Source organism: Podarcis bocagei (genome assembly GCF_964188305.1).
Source record: "Podarcis bocagei genome assembly, chromosome: 13".
NCBI classification, from domain to species: Eukaryota; Metazoa; Chordata; class Lepidosauria; order Squamata; family Lacertidae; genus Podarcis; species Podarcis bocagei.
Window position 1 is genome coordinate 21,426,940 of NC_138138.1, and position 26,667 is coordinate 21,453,606.

General features: G+C 48.1%; 1 protein-coding gene and 2 long non-coding RNA genes across 4 annotated transcripts in view; 2 read left to right on the plus strand and 1 right to left on the minus strand.

The window, feature by feature from the left end:
- The window catches only part of LOC308571361, a 40,419-nt gene extending 39,733 nt beyond the window's left edge, over positions 1-686 (plus strand). Inside the window, exon 4 of the long non-coding RNA XR_014001333.1 lies at positions 457-686. This is a non-coding gene — a long non-coding RNA (uncharacterized lncRNA). The remainder of the gene's footprint in view (positions 1-456) is intronic.
- A 1,560-nt stretch (positions 687-2,246) lies between these two features.
- The window catches only part of KAT7 (lysine acetyltransferase 7), a 32,218-nt gene continuing 7,797 nt past the window's right edge, over positions 2,247-26,667 (minus strand). Inside the window, exons 6-15 of one of the 2 annotated variants that reach the window (XM_081166412.1) lie at positions 26,495-26,584; positions 24,932-25,030; positions 23,418-23,546; positions 17,621-17,812; positions 17,341-17,430; positions 16,164-16,304; positions 10,210-10,303; positions 8,456-8,602; positions 7,536-7,642; positions 2,247-5,627 (exon numbers count right to left, since the gene is read on the minus strand). In XM_081166412.1, coding sequence (XP_081022538.1) covers positions 5,526-5,627; positions 7,536-7,642; positions 8,456-8,602; positions 10,210-10,303; positions 16,164-16,304; positions 17,341-17,430; positions 17,621-17,812; positions 23,418-23,546; positions 24,932-25,030; positions 26,495-26,584 — 1,191 coding nt within the window. In that variant the 3' untranslated portion in view covers positions 2,247-5,525. The remainder of the gene's footprint in view (positions 5,628-7,535; positions 7,643-8,455; positions 8,603-10,209; positions 10,304-16,163; positions 16,305-17,340; positions 17,431-17,620; positions 17,813-23,417; positions 23,547-24,931; positions 25,031-26,494; positions 26,585-26,667) is intronic. The other variant, XM_081166413.1, reaches the window with a different exon arrangement.
- LOC308571494 lies at positions 17,835-21,512 on the plus strand. Its single transcript, XR_014001490.1, has 2 exons — positions 17,835-21,025; positions 21,056-21,512. It is a non-coding gene; the product is annotated as an uncharacterized lncRNA (long non-coding RNA).

The following is a 26,667-nucleotide window of genomic DNA, read 5'->3' on the forward strand; positions in this document are numbered from 1 at the left end:
CCCCATTAGCTAAAGTGGTGCTTCAGGTTAAGAACAGTTTCAGGTTAAGTACAGACCTCCAGAACGAATTAAATACTTAACCTGAGGTACCACTGTACTTAACCCGAGGTACCGCTGTCTTTGGGTTAGTAGTGGTGTTATTATCAGAGGCCGATTTGGGAGAGCGTTGACTGATTCTCCAGCACCGTAACAATGACTTACAACGGAAGGAGAGGCGGGGGATGGGAGGTTCCAAAATTTGGTGTTGCACAGGACCCTGCTAAAATTTGAAAGCACAAAGTCTGCCACTGGTTATTATGCTCCTAGTGATTAGATTGAATTTGTCTAAATAGGTCAAGCATTGTTGTTGTTATGGAGTTTTATTGAGAGCAACATCTTTGCCTCAGGCAAGACAAAAAATTACGTATTTTGTGTTTTTATTTTTTTGCTGATCCCCAATTTCTTCTCTTCTCCCAGAGCCGACACAGGAACGGTCAAGCAGAGAGCTACTTCCACCTTGGGCATCTTAAGCGAGATCTACTGCTTAGTACCATTTCCTCCTCTGCTCTACAGCCCCCGTGGATATTACGTCGCCTGTTTCTCCAGTAGCCAAGAATGGCAAACATTTTGTGTGTTTTACAGTTCCCATTATATCTCCTTCCATTGTTAAGCACCAGCCTGGTGGCATAAATGTGTTTGCGAATCTGTGGGCTGTCTTCGCTTTCTCTGCACCACATTCTTGTGAAATAAAGCAAAGATGGAGAGGCGGCAGGTTTAAAAAAGAAAAAAGTCCATCGTAGAGTTAGTGGCTTTAAATGGGGTTGGCAGTGGCGACTGGCGTTCATTGGGACTGGTCAGGTGACGAGCAGGTCAAGCCATAGCCAGTGACAGGTACAGTCAACTAATTCCAAGTTTTGTCTGCTGCCTGCTCCTTGCCAAGTTTTGCAAGGACTTGACTCAAAACCAAGAAGTTGGCAGATAATAGCCTTCGTCCCGCAGAACTAGTTGTCAGGTGGCAGATAGGTGGGGACAGATTGAGGTAGGTGCTCCATTGTCTCCATTAGACCACCCACCACTGGGGTTGAGAGTAGTAATTAATTCATTATTATTATTATTATTATTATTATTATTATTATTATTATTACTTATTCCCCACCCATCTGGCTTGGCCTCCCCAGCCACTCTGGGCAGCTCCCAACAGAATATTAAAAACATGATAAAACATCAAACATTAAAAACTTCCTTAAAAAGGGCTGCCTTCAGATGTCTTCTAAAAGTCAGATAGTTTATTTCCTTGACATCTGGTGGGAGAGCATTCCACAGGGCAGGCGCCACCACCGAGAAGCCCCTCTGCCTGGTTCCCTGTAACCTCACTTCTCGCAGTGAGGGAACCGCCAGAAGGCCCTCGGAGCTGGGGTCATGGGTTCGGGCCCTGTGTTGGGCAAGATTCCTGCATTACAGGGGGCTGGAGTAGATTACCCTCATGGTCCCTTCTAACTCTACAATTCTGAGATTCCAGCATGCAACCATCATGGCCAACGGTCAGAGACAATGAAGTACACTGAGAAAACCATAGGCATCCCAGGCTTAGCATTTAAATCGGCCTTGGCCTCAGCTCTCCATATCGCCCTACACTGCCAGACCACAGATACAAGAACTGATATTATCTCAGTACTCTCCTCTCCTAATGGCTTCGGCTCCAAGTTATCAGGTGGGTTGACTTTTCCAGGTTTGCTTCCCGAGATCCTTTTGACTGGAGATGCCAGGGCCCAAAACCTGAACTGAGCATTCAAAAATGTGCTGTGCCACTGGTAAGATTTTATCTTTCCCTTTGTACAGTGGTACCTTGGGTTAAGAACTTAATTCGTTCCGGAGGGCCGTACTTAACCTGAAACTGTTCTTAACCTGAAGCACCACTTTAGCTAATGGGGCCTCCCACTGTCGCCGCGCCGCCACCACGCAATTTCTGTTCTCATCCTGAAGCAAAGTTCTTAACCTGAGGTACTATTTCTGGGTTAGCGGAGTCTGTAACCTGAAGCGTCTGTAACCTGAGGTACCATTGTATTCTCGGAACTTGGAAGAATGTGAGTCAAAAAAGGAAAGAAACATGTGCCAGAAGCCAATACAAGCAAATGGCTTCACCTGCGTAGTTTATAGGGAATCAGTTTTGTTGCAAAACGGGCGATGGCAGGGAAGTCTCCAAAAGTCCAAAGCTCAGATCGACACATTGCACGGACATTTCCCCCCAGGAATGATCATGCTTGGAATACTAGAGCAGAGAACATGCTTTATTGAGAAGTAGATACACTGGTAGCATATTCTAACATATCCAGGAAACAGAGATTCACTTCTGTACAAGAATGGCCAACCTCCCCTCCCCACCTGAGAGGGCGCCACCTCACCATTTGCTAATAACTAGAAGCTGAGGCTGCTGGATGACACTTGCCAGTAATGTGCACAGAAATCTAAACTTTGGCAGATTTTGGATGGCAATGAAAAGACAAAACCAAACACAAGAGCCAACCACAGGAGTGCTTGCGGAAAGATCTGTGCTAGAGGGATCGGCTTTCAACTGGAATCCATTTTGTCCCAAGATGGGAGACAAGGAGAGGCGTTTCTTTTCTTTTTTTTGGGGGGGGGGAGAGTTCAGCTAGAAACAAAGAGGTTGTGTTCCACACACGCAGCAGACTAGAGGCCAAAGACATGGCGAAAGGATGGCTATTTATGCCCTCAGGGTGTTTTGCTTCGAGTTGGAAGGGTTTGGTTTTGTTTGCCAAACCTTACAGTCGAAAACCAGACTTTCTGGAAATGGATCGTGACGGCAGTCTGAAAGACAGGTGAAAACACACTGCGCTCTCTGGCCAGGCACCCCCAAGGTCCAAAGGCCTGTGCCAAGGTAATCTCTAGGAAGGAAAGAAAATTATGTTCTAGGGATGACAAACGGTACCAAGATGCAACCCGGAGTGAGGTGGTGCAGGGGGGCAAATATGTGACTTGTACACACACACACCCCACTCTCCTTTGTGGCCTCTTTGGTTGTGCTGCATGTGACACACACACAGCCCAGCTTGGTCTGTGGCTCGTGACATGTGCCCTTGGACCCTGGGCTTTGTGCAAAAGCACCTCAGCGTTCAAGCGAGTGGCCTTTTGGCCCCCCAAATGCTGGGGTGTCACCAGGCGACTCTGCCCTGCACAAAAGGCTGCCGGAAGCAGCGCAGGGCAAATGCCACCCGACGATCCGCAATTCTGAAAGCACGCCAATGGCGTGTGAGGGGCACAGACCTCCAAAGAGCGAATCTGTCAAGAGGTTTCTGACTCTGTAAGGAAAGAGACCTCTCTGGCTGCAGCTTTTCAACGGGTTGTCCTCTCTGTGAATAGCAAGGTTAGGCAAAGTGTGCTCAGTGGAGGCTTCCCTTTGGTCTCTGAACACTTAAGGCGAATTTGTGAGCTTAATACCTAGAGCAGGGATGGGGAAGCTGTGGCTCATCCCCTCATCCCCTAAGCATGGGGTTGATGGGAGCTGCAGTCCCCATCTCTGACTTTACAAGACCTTTTAAAACGGTCAAGCACCCTCCCCCTTAACAGACAGCCCATCAGGTCCACCAGCTTCCTGCCTCTGGTGCTATGTGTGCTTGCACACACACTTTCCAGGCTCTTGGAACTATTTTCACAATTTTTCTAAGGGCGAATTTGTCTTGGGATGAGGATCCACATGCAACCAGGTACGGCATCCCAGAAGTGTGGGAGAAACCCAGCCTTTCTGGGGCACCTCATGCTTCTGCGAGACCATCAAACAAAACCAGTAGAGAAGGTCAGAAATGAATGGGGTAGGCTGCCTGGCCGTGGTGGCCCTCAGGGGCTCTTGCAATCTATGGGTGAAATAAGCACACGTTCTGGAAAATGGAAGCTGGTTTCCCCCTGGCAATCCTTTAAAAACAACGGCTGTTTGCCTCGGCCAGAATGGAGGTGGGAAAAGGTCCAGGGTTGTCCCCGGATGAGCACAGAGGGTTCAAGAGATGCAGGAGTGTGGACTGCAAAAGGAGCCAAAACCTATCGGCGGGAACTAAACTACCACTGCATGAAGGCAAGCCAGCCGACTGCAGCTAACTCCCGCCTAGATCTGGCAATTCAAAGTAGTGCCAAAGCTGGGCTGGCAAAAGGAGCAGCGTCCGGCTGGCAGTGCTCTCTGAGCAGCCGCTGCGGTGTGGCTCCTTGGCCTGTCAGGTGCAGGTTTCTTTCGGAGTGGGCGGAAGCTCAAAGGACAAAAAAGGCCAGAAGCAGTGAGGAGGAACCAGGACAAGGGGGCTGGTAAGGGCTGCTGGTCCTGCCATTTCTCTTCCTGCAAAGGAACAGTTATAACTGGCTCTTCAGAAGGGTTTGTGGTCAGAGCACTCAAAAGCAGCTGCGAGGAAGAGCAAGGAGCTCCATGTTAGGTGACACTGGGCAAGGGCACAACTACTGCAGGAGTGAGGGAAGTGGTGCTTTTTTTCCGTTAGGCCGCTTTCCCCCACCGGGGACTCAGCTGTGTGGCCCACAGAGATAGCAGCAGGGCCTTAACGTTCAAACTTTTCGGGGGAAGGGAAGGGGAAGCAGCCAAAGGGCGTCCCCACATTCAGTCAGAGCCTCCCAGAGATTCCCTGGCCTGCTGGGAAGGAAGAAATAACTGATGTTTGCACACGCTTGGTGTGCAATATCCAGTTAGCGCTCAGACCTGCAAACAGGTATGAGAAACTGATGGTCTCAAAGGAGCCCAAGGGGGTGTCTGATCATTTCCACTTGCAGAGTGACGGGGAGGGGGGGGGATGGTCCCGCAAACCCACCTTTAGGCCGGATCCAAAGGTGCAGCAGAATAAGAGGGGGGTGGGAATGTGGGGTAGAATGGACTGGACCAAAAATTCATATGACTGATGGGAGATAATTGATTCCGAATGCTCTCCTTTGTATTAACCCCCCCCCCCCGTGAGTAGAAACCTAGGACAGGAGATAGAGAGCCTGCTAGAATCTTTATCCCTGTCACTGCTGGTTTTCCACTGAAAGGGAATTCTTTGCATGGGGAATCGCGGTGCCCCACACTTGCAATCTGAAACAGTACAGCCCTCTGTATCGTGCAGGACCTTCACCACCTCACAGCAGGTGCCAACCAGGCCCTTCAAGGCTGCATGGAAGCAGGAGGCTGAAACAACTAAGAAATTACGAGTTACGACACCATCTTATGGACTAGGGCCTTGTGGTTCACGGAGCGGCAAGTTGAAACGGTGCGCTGGAAGATCTTACTGCCCCTTGCCGGGGCCACATTAACACTGTATCCGTTCTGATCTTCCCGACCTTGCCATGCGGAGGAAGGACCTGGGTCAAAACGGTCCCGGGGAGAAGAGAAACATCCTGAAGGAATGTGAAAGAGGGGCGGGGAGGGTTGGTACCAACAGCAAGTCACAAATCTGCGATGCCAAAGGCAGTTCCTAATGCTGGAAAAGGAAAGGGGGTTATGGTGGTGGTGGTGGTCGGTGGCGAGGAGGTGTCCACACTTCTCAGAGAGGTTGGTCAAATTAAGTGCCCTTAGGAGGGGTCCATTTCAAACAGCTGGGATCCATGCTTTTATTGCTGTTAGACCGCTTGGCCTCTTTGGCTATCCATTCGTCGATAAGATCCTGAAGGGAGAGGGGGAGAAAAAGGGAAGGTGCAGGTTAAAAGTCTGGGGGAAGCTGCTAACAAGATGATAGAGCTGTGTCTAGCATTGATAAGGATGCCCCTAAATTCAAGGAAAGAAGCACAGTAGTAGTTTTGTGCTGCAAAATGACCCAGTTTAAACAGCCGGGGCTTCCGTACTGGGGAACTCTCTTTCTGTGTAACTACCAAGGAGTAACCATCGTGCAAACGTGGACCTCCATTTTTGAGAATCTGCTGGACCTTTCCTGCTTGCGTGTTGCGTTTTCTGCAGGTCAAATCTTGTCACTGGGGGGTTTCAGACTTAATGTTTTAGAGGGGGGTTGCAGGAGCCTGAAATATCTGGGTGTTTTAATGCTATGCTAGAGAGACTAGAGATGGAAGGAGAAGAGGACAGAGAAGACTTAACGAAGGAAGAAGGCTGATTTCGTTGACCTCTCCACATTCTGGTTATCGTCTTAACCTGATGTTTGCTGAGCCCCATCACGAATGTAGCAAGGAGGCGATTTTGCTTAGCAGACAGGGTTTTCTGCGCGCTAGCTAAGTAGCAATTAAACATTTGAGGCTGCAACCCTAACCACAGTTACTGGGGAGTAAGCCTTGCACTGAACAAGTGAGACTTACGTGTGAGCACAATCCTAACTATGTCTACTCAGCAGTAGGTCTCACTGGAATTCAGTGAGCCTTACTCCTAAGTAGACAGGGTTAGGTTTGCAGCCTAAGCCCACAAAACTTGCCAGCTTGCCCAAAAAATATTAGTAGCCTCCTGGGGGGTGACAAAGGAGTGAAAGGGCCCCGTGTCTTCTCTAGTATCCTGCTTGGTGCAGAAAAAGGATGTAATGTTGCACCTCCCATTCTGCAGGTTCATCACTCATCAGCATGCAATTCCTTATCACCTGTGGCTACCAGGTGAGTTGACTCTAAAGCACTTCAAATGACACTGTAGACAAGAGACTGATGGGTGAAACAACCCGAACGTCTCCTGACAGGTAAATGAGATACGCAGTGCAGAGGGAGCATGCAACGGGAGCCACAAGAGGGTTCCCTTAATGAAATGTTTCTCAAATTTGGGTCCCCAGCTGTTGTTGGACTACAACTCCCATCATCCCTGACCACTTGTCCTGCTAGCTGGGGGATGATGGGAGTTGTAGTCCAGCAACAGCTGGGGACCCAAGCTGGAGAAACACTGGCTCACTGGAACCTCATTCCTGCGGTCTGTCTGTACGGCACACTTTGTTCTTTTCAACTGCCGTGGCTTTTCTGCTCCATGAAAGCAGCTTTGTTGTGACCAACTGGGCGCATGTCTGACGTTATCAAGAACCACAGTAGCTGGAACTGCAGCAGTAGCAACCATCATGAGCAGAAATACAGAGGCAGGGAAGGAAAGAGACTCTGTGGGTGGGGAGTCAAGGAACAGGGAAGCTACACACATCCGCTTTTCCTGGTAGCCATCCCTAACCCTAAACCAGGCATGTCCATAGTCCGTTTCGGGGGCCTAATTCGGCCCACTGGTCGGTTTAATCCAGCCCCTGTGGCAGTTTATTTCCTGGGGTTCAACCCTAAAAAAAACCTCAACAACTTCAATCCTAAAAAAAGTCAACAACTTTAGTTGGCCCTTTGGTCGGCCCTCACGGCCCTTCACTTCATCAAATCTGGCCCTCTTGGGGAAAAGTTTGGACACCACTGTAAACATAGCAATTTCTCCCCACTGACTGGTTACATGCACAAAACAATCCTGCTATAGGTTTCTGCACTAAGCTGGACTCTCTGCTTTTCGTTCACAGCAAATCTCGGGCGGAAGAGTGAGGCTTTTCTTAGAAATATCTCGAGAGAAACACAGCGACCCAAGAGAGGTAGATACCTCTCCCGCAGGTATTAGCCCCACAACTTACCTGCCTCTTTAAGACTAGGTGTTTGCCCTTCCAATACTTGAGCATCTGAAGCGCTTGCAGAGTGCTAACAATGTCAACAGGGTTGACGGCTGTCTCCTGGCTGATTTCTGAAACAGAGAAGCAAGAGTGTGTTTTACTGAGGGGCTTGGGGGAGAGGGGGATATATGGGGCAAACCACCAAGAGAGCTCTTGCTGTCTCCTGCCAACTCCAGCTTTAAATGCATGGAAGCATCAGGACCAAACGTCTTCCACGACTCCAGACAAGATCCCCGAGAATGATGGCTGAGAAAGGTAGGTTGGAAGCAGATGAGCAAGGCTAGCAGAATCTCAGTATACAGGGGAAAGGTAAACAGGGGTTCAGCACCCCACATTGCTCCTTTGGCATTCGAGGAGCAAAGGTGGGAGAAATTACATTTCACAGTTTGGGGGAAGAAAGACTAGAACAGGGGTCGGCAAGGCTTACCAGCCATGGGGCAGATCACTCCTGCGGAGATCATCCAGGGCTGGACCGGCGCAGCGCGACACTGGAAATTGCATCTGCGCATGTCCGTGGTGCCAGAAATGGCTTCTGCGCATGCCCAGACACTGAAAATCGTGCCAGCGCAGAAGTGATTTTCGGCGTCTGGGAATGCGCAGAAGCAACTTTTGGTATGTGCGTGTGCGCAGACGCAATTTCCTGTGCCGCTCAGCAAGTCCCCGCGCTACACTGCACGTGGGGAACTTGCTGAGCAGGCGGCTTGGTTCGGGAGCGGCTCATGGGCCAGTAAAACGGTATTTGTGGGCCGCATCTGACCCATGGGCCACACGTCGCCGACCCCTGGACTAGAAGGGTTGTTGTTGTTGTTGTTGTTGTTGTTGTTGTTGTTGTAAAAAGGTGCTGTTTGCTACTGATGCACTGGGGAGGAACAGCTAGAACCCACCTTTAATGGAGATCTCTTTGCCTTGAAAGTTATGCAGATAGCGGAGAAGAACTTCCTTCCAGTAACTGCGGTAGCTAATAAGGCCCAGGTCTGAGAGGGGCCTTTCCGGGGAGCCAACCTTTTCTTCCACTTTGGAGAGTAAATAGCCTGTTGAAAGAGAACAAAGCAGACTCTCTGGAACCTGAACGAAGTGGTCAACCATCCGCTAGCTGCTGTCAAAAGCTCGTAGCTCCCTGTCAGGCAGTTTCGTTTTAAAGTCTTTTTTTAAAAAGTCATTTTCTTTTAACATCACAAAAGCTTGTGCTACTGAAAGCTAAAACACCTCCGAAATATGTAGAAGCGACCTTATTTTGGAGGTGGCCAAATTTTACTTCCAAGCTAACAGGCCCTCGACCAAAAGGGTTTGTTATGGAAAGATAGTGGTTGCTAAGAAAGCAGCTACCACGTTTATTTACCTCTTAATAGCCCCGAGACCCTGGTCATATGACCACTAGCGTTATAACTTTTTTACAACCTCATGCTCCATTAAGATTAGTTAGATGAACTTTTACCTAAAAACAAAGGAATGAACTTTCATTCCCAAAACTCTTGAAAAAAGGTCCCCCCAAAATCAATAAATTGATTTTTGTATATGCAACTTTATAATGCATTATGTAATCTGCATAGCATATATTATAATACAGTGGTACCTCGGGTTAAGAACTTAATTCGTTCTGGAGGTCTGTTCTTAACCTGAAACTGTTCTTAACCTGAAGCACTTTAGCTAATGGGGCCTCCTGCTGCTGCTGCGCCGCCACTGCATGATTTCTGTTCTCATCCTGAAGCAAAGTTTTTAACCCAAGGTAATATTTCTGGGTTAGCGGAGCCTGTAACCTGAAGCATATGTAACCTGAAGCGTATGTAACCCAAGGTACCACTGTACAGGAAAAATAGAGCTTGCAAATTTTCTAACACTTGTACAGCGGAACCTCAGTTCCAAACAGCTCCATTGTTGTACATTTCAGTTTCCAAATGCCGATAAACCTGGAAGTAAATGCTTCCGTTTTCGAACGTATTTCAGAACCTGAACATGCGACGCGGCTTCCGCTGAGTGCAAGAAGCTCTTGCAACCAATGGGAAGCCGCACCTCGGTTTTCGAACGTTTTGGAAGGAAGCCAAACAGGCTTCCAGAACAGATTTTGTCCGAGAACCGAGGTACCACTGTATAAGGTTTTGTACATTATGCATTACTTCTTATTGCTTAGAATAAACTGAGGTTGCAGTTTGTCTTTGTTTCTGCCGCAAGCACCATAAAGTTCCCACATCGCTTTGATTGCGCATTGATTACTTCTTGGTATCTGGAGTATGGATGGCTCCTGCTTCCAGTGATTCTCCAATACAGTTTCAGGAAGTTCCAGACAGCTGTAAAAGTCCTAAACAGTTCCATAAAGTTTTTAAAAGTGCTAATACTTCTGAGTAGTAACATTACATATACAGCGATTCCAACTTTCATTTCGGGGTGACCTTTTTTTCACAACTGAGAAGAATTCGTCCCTAATTGCTTAGTGTTTCTAAGCAATAGTTCATCCCTATATGATACAGGAAATCATTGTTTTGAAGAAAAAAAGTCAAAAAGTTATAACCCTAACAACCACGCTGCGTTAAAACCCCCCTCAACTGCTCTTGTGTCACATTTGAGGCTATGAAACCGTCTGATTTGTGGCAGTATGTTAGCATTGGATTAAGAACAAAAGCGAGTGTCCGTCCACACTTACTGAAGTCGATGAGCATTTTGCCGTAACCCTGCCTCATGTACTGAGGCATCGTCAGGATACAGGAAACGTTGTAGTTGAGGAATGAGTTCTTCTCCTGGAAGTAAACAGTATAGCCGCGAAGGGTCATGTTTGACAAGAACTGATCACATCGTGGCAAAAGTTCAAATGCATGACTTTTGCAAGCTGATCAAAACAGAATGGCTGCAATGCAAAGAATCACAAAGCTAGTCCTGGACACCCTAGGAGGCATGAGACCAGGGGTGGGGAACCTCGGGCCCGGGAGTTAAATGTGACCTTCAAGGCCTCTCTCTATGTGGTCTTCAAGACTCTTCCCAGGCCACAGTCCTCACTGGTCCTGCTCTGCACCCTCTCTGAACGCTTTTGTTTGGCTGGAATGCGTCCTTGAACCGTGACAATGTCTCTTGCTTGCCTACATCAGGCATCCCCAAACTCGGCCCTCCAGCTATTTGGGGACTACAATTCCCATCATCCCTGACCACTGGTCCTGTTAGCTAGGCATGATGGGAGTTGTAGTCCGAAAACAGCTGGAGTGCCGAGTTTGGGGATGCCTGGCCTAGATGGACAGGTGTGGGTGAAGAACGCGGTCTTCTGCATGGTCTGGATGCAGTCTACTATACAAAAGCAACATCTTTGGCTCCACCCTCTTGTCCCACCTGCTAGGCAATGTGGCCCTCAGGCTGAAACAGATACCCTACCCCGGCTTTGGGCCTGCATTTCTCAAACATCAGCTCCCCTCAGGTCTTGGGAATGCCAGCGAAAGCTCTTTTTGTATTAGCTCATACAGAGACAACTTGAATTGGCCTTGTTTGGCTGTGGTGGCCGTTTCTCCAAATGTCTGCCTGGGCGATGAGTAGATTCCAAACTATTTGTGAGGGGAAATGCCAAACTGGAAAAGGAAGTGAGTGATCGTAACATTCAACTTCATCCTTAATACCTGGAATAGGATGCACACAAGACTACTGAGCTAGGTTCGAGGTGCTTCTGCAAAGCCCTGTACAGCTTGGGACCAGGATACCTAAAAGACTGTCTTACCCCTTCTTATGCCCAATCTATCACTGCACACTTTAGGAGAGGGCATCCTGCAGATACCATCTTATTAGGTCTGTTCCATAGGATATACGAATTGGGATTTTACTGTGGTGGCATCTACTCTTTGGACCTCCCTCCCCTTGAATTTTAGACAAGCACCGTCTCTATTTCTCAGAGTGCTGTGTTCAAAACCCGCACAAATTGAGAGTTGGGCAACAGTCCATTTCTCTTACAGGATTTGTTTGTTTAATATTTTCACTGAAACTGTACCAAAACGGTGATTTTACCAACCTATCATGTAAAAATGAATGAGGCAAAAACTTGAAAGTGCTGCACTTCCAATGGCAAACTATTGCTGCTACCGGCAGCAATGGACAAAATAGTTTTAAATGTTTTAATTGCTTTAATTTGCAGCACCTTAAATGGGGGTTGTTGTTTTTTATATTATATTATTTCATTATCTGCTGCAAATGTTAAAGATGTTTTTATATATTTTAAGGTGTTTTAAAGGTGCTTTTATTGTTTACTTTGTTGTACCACCGTGAATGGTGGTTTTTATTTATGTATTTTTGTTTGTTCCATTTTGTTTTTTTTGGGGGGGGGTTGGACACTGAGTGGGGCGGGGATTGGTTTTGTTTGGGTATAATTGTTTTGGTTGTTTTGTTTTCTATTTGTAAATGGAGGTTAGTATGAGGCCTGGGATTGCGACCGTGGAGGGGCGAGGGAGGTATGGCGGTGGGGGCAGATGTTATAGGCGAAGGGGATCGAGATATGGATATGCTCGTACCCCTTCCAATCTGCGCCCCATCCCGAGAGACGAGGGTAGGGTGAGCAAGGATTACTCACCTCCTTCACTGGTGTTGTGCAATGCCAGGTCTATAGGCAACAAAACTGCTACCCTGCGAGATTTCTTTATCTCGCAGGGAGTTGACCTGGCTTGTGTGACGGAGACCTGGGTGCGCGAAGGGGTAACTGTTACCTTACGAGAGATGGCGCCCCCGGGTTTCTCCGTCCTCCACCAGTCACGGACTGTGGGCCGGGGGGGAGGGGTGGCAGTATTAATCCGGGAAGATTGTTCTTTCAGGGCTCTACCATCGCCATCGATCCCCGGCATTGAATGTGTTGGCCTAGTGTGGGGCTCCGAGGAGAGCTTGGCTGTCTGGCTGGTGTACCGGCCACCTAGCGCACCAGCAGCCACCCTGTCAGGCCTGCTGGAGGCGGTGGCCGGCTGGGCCTTGGAGTTCCCTAACCTATTGGTATTGGGAGACTTCAACTTCCACGCTGATGCCACTCCCTCCTCACAGGCTCTGGACCTGGTGTCTTCCATGGCGACACTAGGGCTCTCCCAGTTTGTTTCGGGCCCCACACATCAAGCAGGCCACACGCTGGATTTGATCTTTGGCGCCGGTATAGATGTGATCATGTCTCCTTCGATGAAGGTGCCATGGTCTGATCACTACGCTCTGAAAGCCAGGATTGACTTTCCACCCCCACCCTGCTTAGGTGGCGAGCCGATTTGGGCTCGCCCGCGGAGGCTGATGGACCCGGATAGATTCCGTCAAGCCTTGCGGGACCATGCTCCCCCTGGCGACTCATTGACTGAGCTTGTTGAGGGCTGGAATACCCAGCTCCTGGCAGCCATCGATGAGATCGCACCTAAGCGCCCTCTGCGACCCCGCAGAAACCGGGCTCCCTGGTTTACCGAGGAGCTTCGGAAAATGAAGCGGGACCTCAGACGGCTAGAGCGAGTATGGCGGGGTGCCCGTGACGGAGCCTCAAGAACATCTTATAGGGTTTTTATGAAAACCTATGAGATGGCAGTGAAGGCTGCTAAGAAGTCTTACTTCTCGGCCTCCATTGCATCCGCTAGCTCTCGCCCGGCGCAATTATTTAGTATAATTCGGTCTTTAACGTCCCTTGAAGGACAGCCAAATTTAAATAACAATCTGACACACAGCTGTGAGGCATTTGCGAGCTTTTTTGCGGAGAAGGTCCTGTTGCTCCGCCATGACCTCCCTGCCAATTTGGATACAATAAAGGAACTGGAGGCCCCTCGACTGTCCTCGGGTCCAGTATTGGACCACTTTGACCGGATATCTCCAGCCGATGTGGACAGATTCCTCCAAGCTGGAAAGCCCACCACCTGTCCTCTGGACCCGTGCCCGTCATGGCTGATTAGAGCGTGTCCAGACGAGGTGCGGGGCCCCCTGGGGGATATCATCAATTTGTCCCTTGGCACCGGGATATTCCCAGGGGAACTGAAGGAGGCGGTGGTGCGTCCGCTCTTAAAGAAAACATCATTAGATCCCTCAGATCTATCCAATTACCGCCCGGTCTCGAATCTTCCATTCCTGGGTAAGGTGATTGAGAGAGCGGTTGCTGAACAGCTTGGTAGGTTTCTGGATGAAACATCTGCTCTGGACCCATTCCAGTCCGGCTTCCGCGCTGGTCATGGGACCGAGACGGCTCTGGTCGCCCTAACAGATGATCTCCGCAGACAGCTGGATCGAGGCGGGTCGGGGCTGCTGATTCTTCTAGATCTGTCAGCAGCCTTTGACATGGTCGATCACGAACTCCTGGACCACCGCCTTGCCGACGTGGGGATCCAGGGCACAGTCCTTCAATGGCTGCGCTCGTTTCTCTCTGGTCGGGGACAGAGGGTGGCGCTTGGGGGGGAATTGTCATCACGCCACTCCTTGGTGTGTGGAGTGCCTCAGGGTGCAATTCTCTCCCCGATGCTTTTTAACATCTTTATGCGCCCCCTCGCCCAGCTTGTCCGGAGTTTTGGGCTGGGTTGCCATCAGTATGCTGATGACACCCAACTCTATCTGTTGATGGATGGCCATCCTGACTCGGCCCCAGACACACTGACCAGATGTCTGGAAGCTGTGGCTGGATGGTTACGTGGGAGCCGGTTGAAGTTAAATCCTTCGAAGACAGAGGTCCTCTGGCTGGGGCGGGACGATATGGGATCGAGGGGGCAACTCCCATCTCTTGCGGGGGTGCAATTAGTGCCAGCACCGTCCGTTAAGAGTTTGGGTGTAATCTTCGATACCTCCCTCTCTATGGAGTCGCAGATTACAGCTATAACAAAGGCGGCATTTTTTCATCTCCGCCAAGCTAAGCAGTTGGCCCCTTATCTCTCTCGTCCTGACCTAGCCACTGTGATCCATGCGACGGTCACCTCCAGACTGGATTATTGTAACTCGCTCTACGTGGGGCTGCCCTTGAGACTGACCCAGAAACTCCAGCGGGTGCAGAATGCCGCGGCGAGACTCCTTATGGGGTCTTCGCTGCGAGAGCACATTCATCCGGTATTATACCAGCTGCACTGGCTCCCGGTGGAGTACAGGATCAGGTTTAAGGTGCTGGTCTTAACCTTTAAAGCCCTATACGGCCTAGGACCCTCGTACCTACGGGACCGCCTCTCCTGGTATGCCCCACAGAGAAACCTACGGTCTGCAAATAATAACATCCTCAAGGTCCCAGGCCTCAGAGAGGTTAGGCTGGCCTCAACTAGAGCCAGGGCCTTCTCGGCTGCAGCTCCAAACTGGTGGAATGCTCTGTCAAAAGAGACTAGGGCCCTGCGGGACCTGACATCTTTCCGCAGGGCCTGCAAGACAGAGTTGTTCCGCCAGGCCTTTGGTCAGGGCGCAGCCTGACTCCCTCCTCTGGCAACCTGCACATAATTCTACTTAATTGGTTGCCATCAATTTGATTTAATTAATTTTTATAATGAAATTTTTAGATTATGTGATTATTTGATTATTTTATTGTTGTTAGCCGCCCTGAGCCCGGCTTTGGCTGGGGAGGGCGGGATATAAATAAAATTTATTATTATTATTATTATTATTAAAGTTTTTTGATGCAGCACTCCTAGTGGCCATGGTGTACGTGTCAGAGACCAAAGTTAAACAGAATCAATAGTTCTAACGGCCGTTTTGGAAAATGGCCTCTCACACTGCCAGAAAAAGTGAAATTCAAATTGTTCCTGTGCTCTATTTTGATCAGCATGACAAAGCACTGTATCTGGGAATTCAGGTCAAATGTAAAGGAACAAACAGAACCCACACCAGGCCTTCATTTATCCTCACATCACACCTGGACTTGCAATATTCCTCTGTCAACAAAACAGAGACTAAGATTGAGATGGAGAGTTTGGCTGCCTGGGCTAACAAGCCCTTACTGAGGAGCAGGCTAGAAGTCACCTTCTCTATTTAAAAGAGTGGTGGCCAAACTTGGCCCTCCAGCTGTTTTTGGACTACAACTCCCATCATCCCTAGCTAACAGGACCAGTGGTCAGGGATGATGGGAACTGTGGTCCCAAAACAGCTGGAGGGCCAAGTTTGGCTACCACTGGTTTAAAAGATGAGGATTCGGTCCACAAACCTGATGTTGATCCAGTTCTAAGCCAGCAAACCAATGAGCAGAACCACTACCCACCCAACAGTCTTTTCAAGAAAGCTCAGCAGATTTACAGTTGGAACTGATCCCACTGTGGATCTAAGACGGGGTGTGGTGCTCCTTGTCACACAACGCAAGAGCACATTCAAAGTCCTGATTTCTGATTTATATATCTCCGAAACCCAGCTCTTATGTTACTGGAAGTAGGTGCTTGCACATGCAACTATAAGTGGGGTGGAGGAGCCTCATGAATACCCAGAATAACTGGCTCTGTTTGGCACCAGAAGTTTGCACTTGTAACAAAGCCTGAATAAGATTCCAGGAAGCAGCCTGGCTTTCATTTGTCTTTGGACTATAAGCTTGCTTTCCGCTGTTAACTATATTTCACAAACCAACTCTTACAGATTCAGTGCCCAGAGCAGGCCCACCGTTCTGATTTAATGCCTAAGTCGTGGCCAGTGCCCTGGTTGTGGAGCAGAGCTCGAGAGGCTGTTACCGACCTTGGAGAAATAGCCTATCAGGTGACAGCCGGTGTTGTCGGCTTCCGTCATGACGTAGAAGAGGAAGGGCTCCACATCGTAATACAGGGTCTTGTGGTCCAAAAAGAGCTTTGCCAGAAGGCAGAGGTTCTGACAGTAGATCTGGAAGAATCAGAAGGCATGTCAAGGATGGGTTGGGAAGAGGTGGCCAATTCTAGGCACCACTCTCACTGCCCCCAAATCCTGAAAAATCTCTTTGGCCAAATCTGCTTCTTTGAAACTGTGACTGGCCCATCTCTGGCTTTCTGGCACTGGTCCCAGTATGCTTCCAAGCACAATTCAAAGTGTTGGTGCTGATCTTTGAAGCCCTAAGCAGCCTCTGACCTGCAGACCTGAAGAAGCATCTCCACCCCCATCATTCAGCCCAGACACTGAGGTCCAGCTCTGAGGGCCTTCTGCCGGTTCCCTCACTGCGAGAAGTGAAGTTACAGGGAACCAGGCAGAGGGGCTTCTCGGTGGTGGTGCCTGCCCTGTGGAACGCCCTCCCATCAGATGTCAAGGAGTAACTATATGACCTTTAGAATATATCTGAAGGCTGCCCTGTAAAGGGATGTTTGTAATGTTTGATGTTTGACTGTGTTTTTAATATTCTGTTGGGAGTCGCCCAGAGTGCCTGGGGCAACCTAGTCAATGGGTGGCATATAATTATTTAAAGAAACTGTGGTAGCGGTCTGAGAGAAAGTCTGCTTCAAGCATGCACAAGCATATACATTAAATAAATAATAATAAAAATAATGCTGGAGTTCGGTGGACACTAGTAAGCCAGGCAAGACTACCTGTCTAATACCCTCAAAGGCGATGGAGTTAGACCAATATAATGACCAGTACCATATCCAGGTTTTGAAAGGCCTTAGGGCAAGACATCCTCTATAGGACAACCTCCTGCAGCAGGCCCCAGGGCTCTTGTCAATGGGCCCCTGCTAGTGTATGACCTCTTGCCAGATGCCCAGTAATGCCAACCCTTGGCACTGGTCCTAATGAGAGCCTTAGCATTTTTCACAGAGAGCTGGGACAGGTTGGGGCGACAGACTTCAAGGAGAGCCAGCTGGGCAGCCTGCCTATGGCCCACAAAAGACAACGTGTTGCACAAATTCTCTCCTCCTCCTCCTCCGAAACCAATTCCAGTTAAGTATGTTACCTTGTTCTTTTTCCCATCGACTTCAAACACCGAAATGGAGCCTTTACGGTAAATTTCGTCACCCGGAGGATGCTTCCAGACACATTTCGCCTACGGAGAGCATTGCACAAGCATTAGCACGGTTGCCTAGTGTGGCCAACAGCATCAGAAGCACAAAGAGGCGGAAGAGAGAATTGCGAGGGGAAGAACAAGATACTTACTAGGGGGCACAATAACAGCAGCAGAAGCAGCTACGCATTTTCTGCTCAACCAATAAAAAGGCGGTGTGCCCAACACTTACCATGTGCCTGCGTAGTATCGTCTGGCTCTTCATGTATTTGAGGCAGAACTCGCACATGTAGAGGCGCCCCAGTCGCGCATACTCCTCTGGGTAGGGAGAATGGTACCATGTGTCGAGCTCATAGCGGCCAAAAGCAATCGTCTTGATCATGTTGCTCCCTTCCGTGATCTGGCCCTGAAGTCGCAGCTTTTCCTATAGAGAGAAAAGGGGAATCAAAATTATTTTAAAAAAGAAACAGTTCACCATGCTCTTTATTCATATGATCTATGCTAGACCCATGTGAAAACAGAAAAGATTCCCTCCCACCCCCAAAACTCCTCTACAATCAAAACAAACTCCAGTATCGGGAAGAACTGAGTTTTGTATAAGTGATACACAGATTAAGGAAATTTATGCGGAGTTGCTTATTTTGCAGTTTATTTCACTAATCGCAGGGAGCGGCAGAGCTATAAAAAGCATCAAAGCCCCACTCCGATCTTTGGAAATGCAAATTGCCCCACCCACATTCAAGCCTCTCTTTATTTAGCCTTAAGGTCTACAAACTTGCTGCAAACAGAAAACTGAAACTGTTAGGAAACTGAACTCCGCAGCTTGTGAAACACAGAATTGGCCACCTACGGTCTGGATCCTTCCCAAGTTAACTGTGCTTTCAAATCCATGGAATTTAAAAGTCAAGACTAGCTGGATCCAATGATTTCAAAGGCATTCGAGTTCAAAGGCATTGGGGCCATGTCTACTCAGCCCCAATGAATTCAATGGGACTTAACCACTGTTTAGCACAAGTAGGCAATCTAATTTAGGCTGGATCAAGCCCAATGTGTGTAAATTCGATGTGAAGGTGTCTAGTAGAGGACAGCAGCCACAGCCTCTGTCTCCTCTTCCTCACCATGGTGCCTTGAGAACAGCTGTGGAGGGAATTGTCTTCAGCCTGAGGGCAACATTCATAGAATGCTGGAAGGGACCCAAGGGTCATCTAGTCCAACCCCCCTGCAATGCAGGAATCTCAGCTAAAGCATCCATGGCAGATGGCCATTCCCTTCTGAACAACCTTCTGGGATCACATGATAGTGGGGGATGAGACCAGAGGGAAATGCAGACAGAGCAAAACATGTCATTTACACCTTTGTACAGTAGTGAAGGTTTTCTCACATTCACCAGTCCCTTTATGCAGACTTTTTAAAGTTTGATATGTTGTGTTTTAGTTTGTTGGAAGCCTCTCCGAGTGGTAGGGTAACCCAGTCTGGTGGGCGGCATATAAATACCAAATAATACCAAATCATCATAATCATTATCATCATCCTCCTACAGCCAGGAAAACAACAAGTATCATCAGAGTCCCAGGACACACTCCAGCCTATCCCTGCAGTAAGGATTTAAAAGATTCTCACTGCTTGTATAAGATTTCCCACTGTGTTTGTGTCTTAGAGGAGTCTTTTGGCAAGTTAAAAAAATAACAATTCAAAGAGCTCTATTCAGTGTTCACACAATGTCTTTACACATTTGCAGCTTCTGTGTCCCAGGTACAGTGGTACCTTGGTTTTAGAACAGAATAAGAGCGCTGCAAAGCCGGAAGTAGGTGTTCCGGTTTGTGAATTTCATTTTTTTGACTGTGACTTATTCTTTGTTTTATGGGATTGACTTGTGACTATGGCTTGTGACTTCACTTTTGTGACTTGTTTCTGTGACTGTGTGGAACCCAGTTCAGTTACTGGTTGATTGTGTGACTGCAGAAATAGATAAAAGCCCCACATCCAAACAATGATTATCATCAGTGAACATAAGAATTTTTTTAAATTTTTTTTTTATCATATACAATACTGTCTTATTATTTTATAGTACAGTATAGAGGCTTTCATTTTATGGATCAATGGTCTTGTTAGACAGTAAAATTCATGTGAAATTGCTGTTTTAGGGATTGTTTTTCATCGTCTGGAACGGATTAATCCATTTTCTATTACTTTCTATGGGAAAGCATGCCTTGGTTTAAGAACGGACTTCCGGAATGGATTAAGTTCATAAATCCAGGTACCACTGTACACGCTTTCAAAGGGCATGCCTGCTTTCCCCTGAATGGCATTCATTGGAGGCAGGATTCCTTGAGGATGCAGGAGGGCACAAGTGGGTGAAGGCGTGGTTAACAAGCAGCTATTGGGGCTCTGTGATTTCCCTCTGCCCTGGACCACATTGACTTGGTGCTTTACATCCTGGGTCTGGTTTTCAGAAGTCCTGAGAAAAATCTGGAGACACTGCCCGCTTGCCTTTCATTTTCGAAGCCTGTGTGTATTTTCTTCCTCTCTTGTTGTGAACAAGATGAGGGCACAGCAGCGGAGGCGAGCTGGCATATGTGTAGCTTTTAACGCTGCATTCCTGCTGAGGCTCGAGGACTGGGGTTGTGGGGAGGAAGTTGGTGGTAAATCATGGCTCCCCGGCATCACGGTGGTTAACCTGACCTGCTGTGCAGCTCTGATCGCAGTTAGCCGTTGGAGACGGGAAATCTGGAAGGCCAGTTAATAAGCTCCCCTCCCCAAGACCTGAACAATGCAGAGAGCTTGGAGGTCCCTGCAGCTTGCAGTCTTTTTCAGATTAACTCCCAACACAAATCTGAAGAAAGTGCTTTTCTCAAAGCCGCCGTGGCCACGTGGAATAGGGGGCTCAGCACTTCCACGTGACTTAACAGAAGTACCAAAGCATTATCCTGGAAGTGGTGGTCCACTCTCAGCAGAACCCCAAGATTCTTGTTGTTTTGATTTGCTCTATATGCTTTGATCTACATTAGCCAGAAGTCTCTCCCTAATCTTTTGGGGGAGAAGCATGGGCCTGAGGGGTCATATCGCAAGGAAAGCATCAAATGAGCTTCAATCAAACATGAAAAAGGATCCATTCTCTTGCCCCAGGGCTTCTGGCACTCTCCAAGCTGGGAAACCAAAGAGATGCAGACTGCACCTCGGGCAACTGCTTTCGGAAGTCTGGCACCTCCTTACGCAGCAAAAGACAGCGAGGTGGAGGCCCGCGCTCAGTGTAACTGTCACCGCGGAAAGAAAGTGGCACTTCTTCCAAATGAGAACACTTACGAAGCTGTTTCATCTTCTCAACTTTTCAGCGCCGGTCCTCGGGGGCACGTCAACACAGCCATCCACACCCCAACAGCAGGGCCAAGAAATGCTGTCTCAGAAACAGTGGGGCTGGGCATATACGTCTGCATATCTTGGCTTCCAAAGATTATGGCACATGTAGTTCTGCAATTCTTTCCTCCAGGCTTTTTTTCTTCTCTATTTAAACCTTAAGCAGCTCGGTCTGCTCTGAGCAGAGAACGGGCAGGCCAAGAGAGCCTGCTTAACCCATGGCGCTCTCGCCGTCTTGCAGCTCTAAATTGCTATACTCAAGGTGCTTTTTCACTCTGGGGAGGTGGGAAGGAGCCACCCCATCCTCTTCAAGTGGAAAAGAAGCTTGGGGAGGGAGGTTTTGAGCTGGTAAAGGACCAGGAGGGGAAGGGTGCATATTCCCACCTGAATGTCTTCTCAGGCACAGTCTCCCACCCCAGCCTGCTTTGAGTTTGAGAAACAGAATGACGCAACTCCGCTTAAGACGTAGCTTAAGCCTCAAGCAACCTAAAACCTGCATCTCCAGATAGGCAGTGAGGTTTCAAAAGCATCGTCTTTTCTCTCTAGGCATTTTCTCTCTGGAGGTCCTTTGGCAGGACCAGTGCATCTACAGCGAAACTGCCATTCAGCTGACATAGCCCCGGTCCGACCGAATCCACGTTCTGCTGCCATCGGCAGGTTAAAAAAACTTGTTCTGCTGCCAGAGCTTTCCCACACAATTGATCGGTCCACTTTCCGCACGCCTCTTCGTTGTCATTTTTTAAAATGTGCCCTTTGTTAGCATTTTTTTTTTTTTAGAAAAAAGAAAACAGTGTGAGAGGCTGGTCTCATTGGGAAATGTGCTTTGATTATTTCATCACAAATCTATAAAGGGGCCAATGCAAAACCATTATGTGACATTTGTTGCAGCTCTTACGGTGCATTAGGCTCCCTCCAACTGCAACTGCGGTGTCTTTAATACCTGCCCTGCGTCCAAGACAGGGTTTCCCAAACTTGGGTGTCCAGCTGTTTTGAGACTACAACTCCCATCATCCCTAGCTAACAGGTCCAGTGGTCAGGGATGACGGGAGTCATAGTCCAAAAAAAGCTTGAAACCCTGGTCAAAAACATAGAATTCACCTGCCCCCCCCCCCAACAAGGGGAAAAACTAAATAGATATTTGATGCTGGTGGGGAGATTGTAAAACCAAAAACCAAAATCACTGTTTATGAGTGATCTAAATTGCAAATACAGTGGTACCTTGGTTTACGAACTTAATCCGTTCCGGAAGTCCTTTCTTAAACCAAAGCGTTCTTAAACCAAGGCGTGCTTTCCCATAGCAGCGGAGGACCCAATTTACACTCAACAGGAAGCGGCACATGTTCTGCTTCCAAGGCAAAGTTCACAAACTAAAACACCTACTTCTGGGTTTGCAACATTCTTAATCCAAGTTGTTCATAAACTAAGCTGTTCTTAAACCAAGGTACCACTGTAAAGAAAGATACGATAAAAAAGAAAAGCAAACCTTAACTGATCTAGTGAATGGTTTGCAGTGGAAACATCCAAGAAAGGGCCACATTTTGGGGTGGGGAGAGGACACTGCGAAGATAAGAATAGGGGAGTGACCATAGTTTACATTGATCAAGGCCACAGCAGACAGAAGCGGTCCAGCTTCCAAGAAATGGCCTGCTGTACCTCTATACTATTAAAAACGGTTTTATTCGTAAGCTGTCTTGAAGTGTTTCCTGAAGGGCAATAGATACACTCTAAAAATATAAGCAGATGCACAGCAGTTGAGAAGCTGGCAATCCTCTTTCATTCTGCTATGTGAATGGTTCCACGGTGCTCCTTTATCTCCTTCTGCTGTTCTGCCATAAATACACTTAGCCTTCAGTTCACATTAATCTAAAAGGATCAATGAACGGAGAGGTGGGGCGTGTCCCGCACTTGGAAACTGAGACCCTCTCCTCACTTCTTCAAGCTTAAGTCTGGTAAAAGTGGGAGAGGCACTTGCTTGCGGTCCCCATCCCCACAAACAAAAGTGGGGTCAAGAGCTGTGATTCCCAGGAAAAACAGCAAGTGAAACGGACTAGCGAAAGATTGGGATCAGTAGGCTGAGCCAAGCTCAGAATACTGAGCACATGTGTAGTAACACAAAAAATCCACATACAGCTCCTCAAATACCTTGTTCTCAGAACTGAGGAGTCAGAAACCCACAACCTGGACCCAGTTAAAGATCCATCATTGCTTCTCCAATCCTCCGCAGGCTCAGGAACCAAGAGAGGCCACCACGATTCTCTACACCACATGGCTCTCTCTGTCCATTCTGCTGATTCAGCTTCTGCCCGCTGCCCAACTGTCCTCCCCTCGCAGCTGCCGTGATTGGTGAGGGCCTACTGCCAAATGCCTCCAGTAACAGTTGCCTCAGATTCTCCGTACCCTGTTTTCTCCCTCCATGCAATGCATATTGTTGAATTTCTGAGCCCTTTTGAGGAAGGAGCCCATTTATTTATACACAACTGCTGACGCCCATCTCTAGACTCTGAGGATACGCCAAGATACTTTCCCTTCTTTCTGCTCACTTCTCCCCACTCCTTGCTCAGAAGTTTGATTCTGTCCAAACTGAGTCACAAGTGATTCACACTCAGCTTAGTACAAAAAAAAGAGTACAAATGGTTTTACTTCAGGCCTAGAAGGTGGAAGGATGTGTATCTTACCCAGCCCAGTCCTCTTACCAGATCCTCAGAGGCTCTTGCTTGCGCTCGTCGGAATAACTCGAGGTCGTACTCACTGGTCAGATTCTCTAGAAGGGGCTCTCTGGTGTTGCCGTAGGTTTGCCGGTGCTCCTACAGCAAACAGAAGAAATAATCTCTTAGAAATAGTTTGCCTGTCCTGGGGAAAGTGGATCCCCTCAGCCTCCACTCTCTGCCCTTTCTTGCTCGACAGTGAAATTATACTGGCTCCTGCTCTGAGGGAAGCAGACGGCAGAGGGAGCCTGCAAAGCTTCGTGCAGGATTGCTTATAAGGACAAGAAGAGTTGTGGGCTGTTGTGAGTGCAGAAGCAAGGAATCAATACAGAGATGAAGCGTATACAGTAGTATCTTGGCTGTCAAACTTAATCTGTTCCGGGAGTCCGTTCGACTCTCAAAACGGTTCAAAAACCAAGGCGCAGCTTCTGATTGGCTGCAGGAGCTTCCTGCACTCAAGCCGATGCCACGTCGGACGTTCGGCTTCCAAAAAACTATCGCAAACAGGAACCCTTTCTTCCGGGTTTGCGGCGTTTGGGAACCAATTTCTTTGGGAGCCAAGCAGTTTGAGAACCAAGGTACCACTGTACTGTATCCAGTTCTAGGTACCACATTTTAAGAAGCCTGTGGATAAGGGGCAGCCCTCCTCTGTGTTGTTGGGGCTACTGCTTCCATCATTCCTGACCACTGGCTCAGCTGGCAGAGGCTGATGGGAGCTGTAGTTCCACGGCATCTGGAGGGCTACAGCTTTCCCACTCAGTGGAGACCGAACGAACTGGGAGGCAACAGATATAGTATGGAACACAACTCCTACGATGGAAGGCTGAAGGAACTATGTTTAACCCGGGGGGGGGGGGAATAGAGGTGAAATCTACAGAAGCACTCTTCAACTGCATGAAAGGCTGTTCGACAGAAGAGGGCAGAGGCTTGTTCTCTACTGTCCAAAAGGGCAGGACTAAGTCCAGTGGATTTAGAGGATAAATATTGATTGAACATTAAGAGAAATATCCTATTGGTAAGAACAGTTTAGGAAGGGAACCAGTTACCTAGAGAGGCAGTGGGCTCTCCCTTGTTGGAGGCAGTCAATGCAGAGGCTCGGCAGGAACCGGATGAGGTTGCTCCAGCACTTAATTTCTTACATGGCACAGGGGGCTGGGCTGGGCAGCCTATAAGCCCCCCACCCCAACTATGGCCTCGCGCAGGGCCAAAGGACACGAAGGTCTGTGTGCAAGAAGGGATGGGAAGCAGCAAGGCTGGAATTCACTAACTGAATCAAAATAACTGGAGGAGTGTTTAGCTCATGGCTGCCTATTCTTGTTTTGGTTCTACTGTATAGCACTATGACCTAGAATCTTGGGATCAGATGCAGTTAGAAATCAACTATTCCCTCTATGCAGGGTGTGAAATACGCCATGACATTAAGGGTGGCCTGATTCTGCCAAACACACACTCCTCAGAGAGAGAGAGAGAGAAAGCTTCTGTACCATGTACTTTTCCTTCTGCTCCTTAGTCAGCCCAGCATTCCTCTTCTTCCTCATCTCCGCTACTTTCTCTTTGTACCTTAGCTGTCTTTCAGTTGGTGCCTACACAGGGGATGACAAAGACAGGACATGCATAGGAGGCGGCAACCTGCCCGGGATCCTGAGCCATCTGACCCCAAAGCAGGCTACTATTGCTTCATCTGCTACAACAGAGATGGGAAGCCGCGGTGCCCCCTCCAGGTGTTGCTGGACTACAACCCCCATCATTCTGGACCATCAAGCTGTGCTTGTTGGGGCTGACGGGAGCTGGAGTCCAGCAACAACCTGGAGGGCCACAGGTTCCCCAACTCTGGGCTATAGGCCACACCTTTCTGGCACCGAATGTCACATATGCAATATGGCACAAGCAGATACTTTGCTCCCACTAGCTAAAGTGGTACCTCAGGTTAAGAACAGTTTCAGGTTAAGAACGGACCTCCAGAACGAATTAAGTTCTTAACCCAAGGTACCACTGTATGCTTTTGCAGGAGTTAGATGCTCGTCTATTGCACTTCCATGTCAAACAGTCCAGACCATCCCTTGCAAACCAACATGAGCCTGATCATTGGGCACTATTGCTGGATGGGAGAACAGGACTCTTGCCACACTGCATTGTATTATGTGTGTTTTATCCCGGTATAGCAAGATGGTATCAAACCAGGAGCCTTGTATACTTGGGACTGTGCTTGAAAAATATCAGGGATTATTTACATGTCCCTCACTTGGCAACATACAAGATGACTGTGAGAACTGCCTTCAGAGAAGTGTATGGCATTTGAAAGGATACAAAACATATTACAGTGGTATCTCGGGTTACGAACTTAATTCGTTCTGGAGGTCCGTTCTTAACCTGAAACCATTCTTAACCTGAAGCACCACTTAGCTAATGGGGCCTCCTGCTGCCGCCGTGCCACCAGAGCACAATTTCTGTTCTCATCCTGAGGTAAAGTTCTTAACCCCAGGTACTACTTCCGGGTTAGCGGAGTCTGTAACCTGAAGTGTTTGCAACCCGAGGTGTTTGTAACCCGAGGTACCACTGTATTATTATTATTTATTAAATTTGTATACTGCCCTATGCCCATAGATCTTGGTGGGGTTTCACACATATCTATTGCTACTGCTGAAGGATGAACATACACAGAGTAAACTCAATCTAAAGAACCACATCCCACGAACAAGGCACAAAGAATGAATTCTTCTCAAGTTATCACGGGGCAAGTTATATTCAATTATTTTAGAAACAAACACATTTATTCTTTTCTTGGTAAAAATGAATAATGAATCATCCTTGTCCCCCACCCCCCGAGTTTTAGATTACTCAGAAAATGTGGTCAGCAAGATAAGTAGACACAGGTTCAGACAGAATTTCCACACAAAATTGCTTTTGATTCTGGGTTTTGTTATTTTTTAACTGTCTTCTGAAACTGAGATGTCAATGATCACTAGAAAAAAGATGGTCCTGTTGGGGTGTCAAAGCCAGTGCATACTTGATAAAGGTGCAACAGTAAAAATGTAAGATGGAAGTACCTGATGTCTGGTAGCATGCCTGTTGTTATCATCTTGTCGGTGAGACAGCATTCTGTCCTCAACTTGTTTATCGCGGCTCTGCGCTCTCACCTTGAAATCCAGAGAGAGATTGTATCAATCCTTCCCTTCTCACGCCATGCAAATTCTTGCTCAGATAATGTAAGAACAGTCCA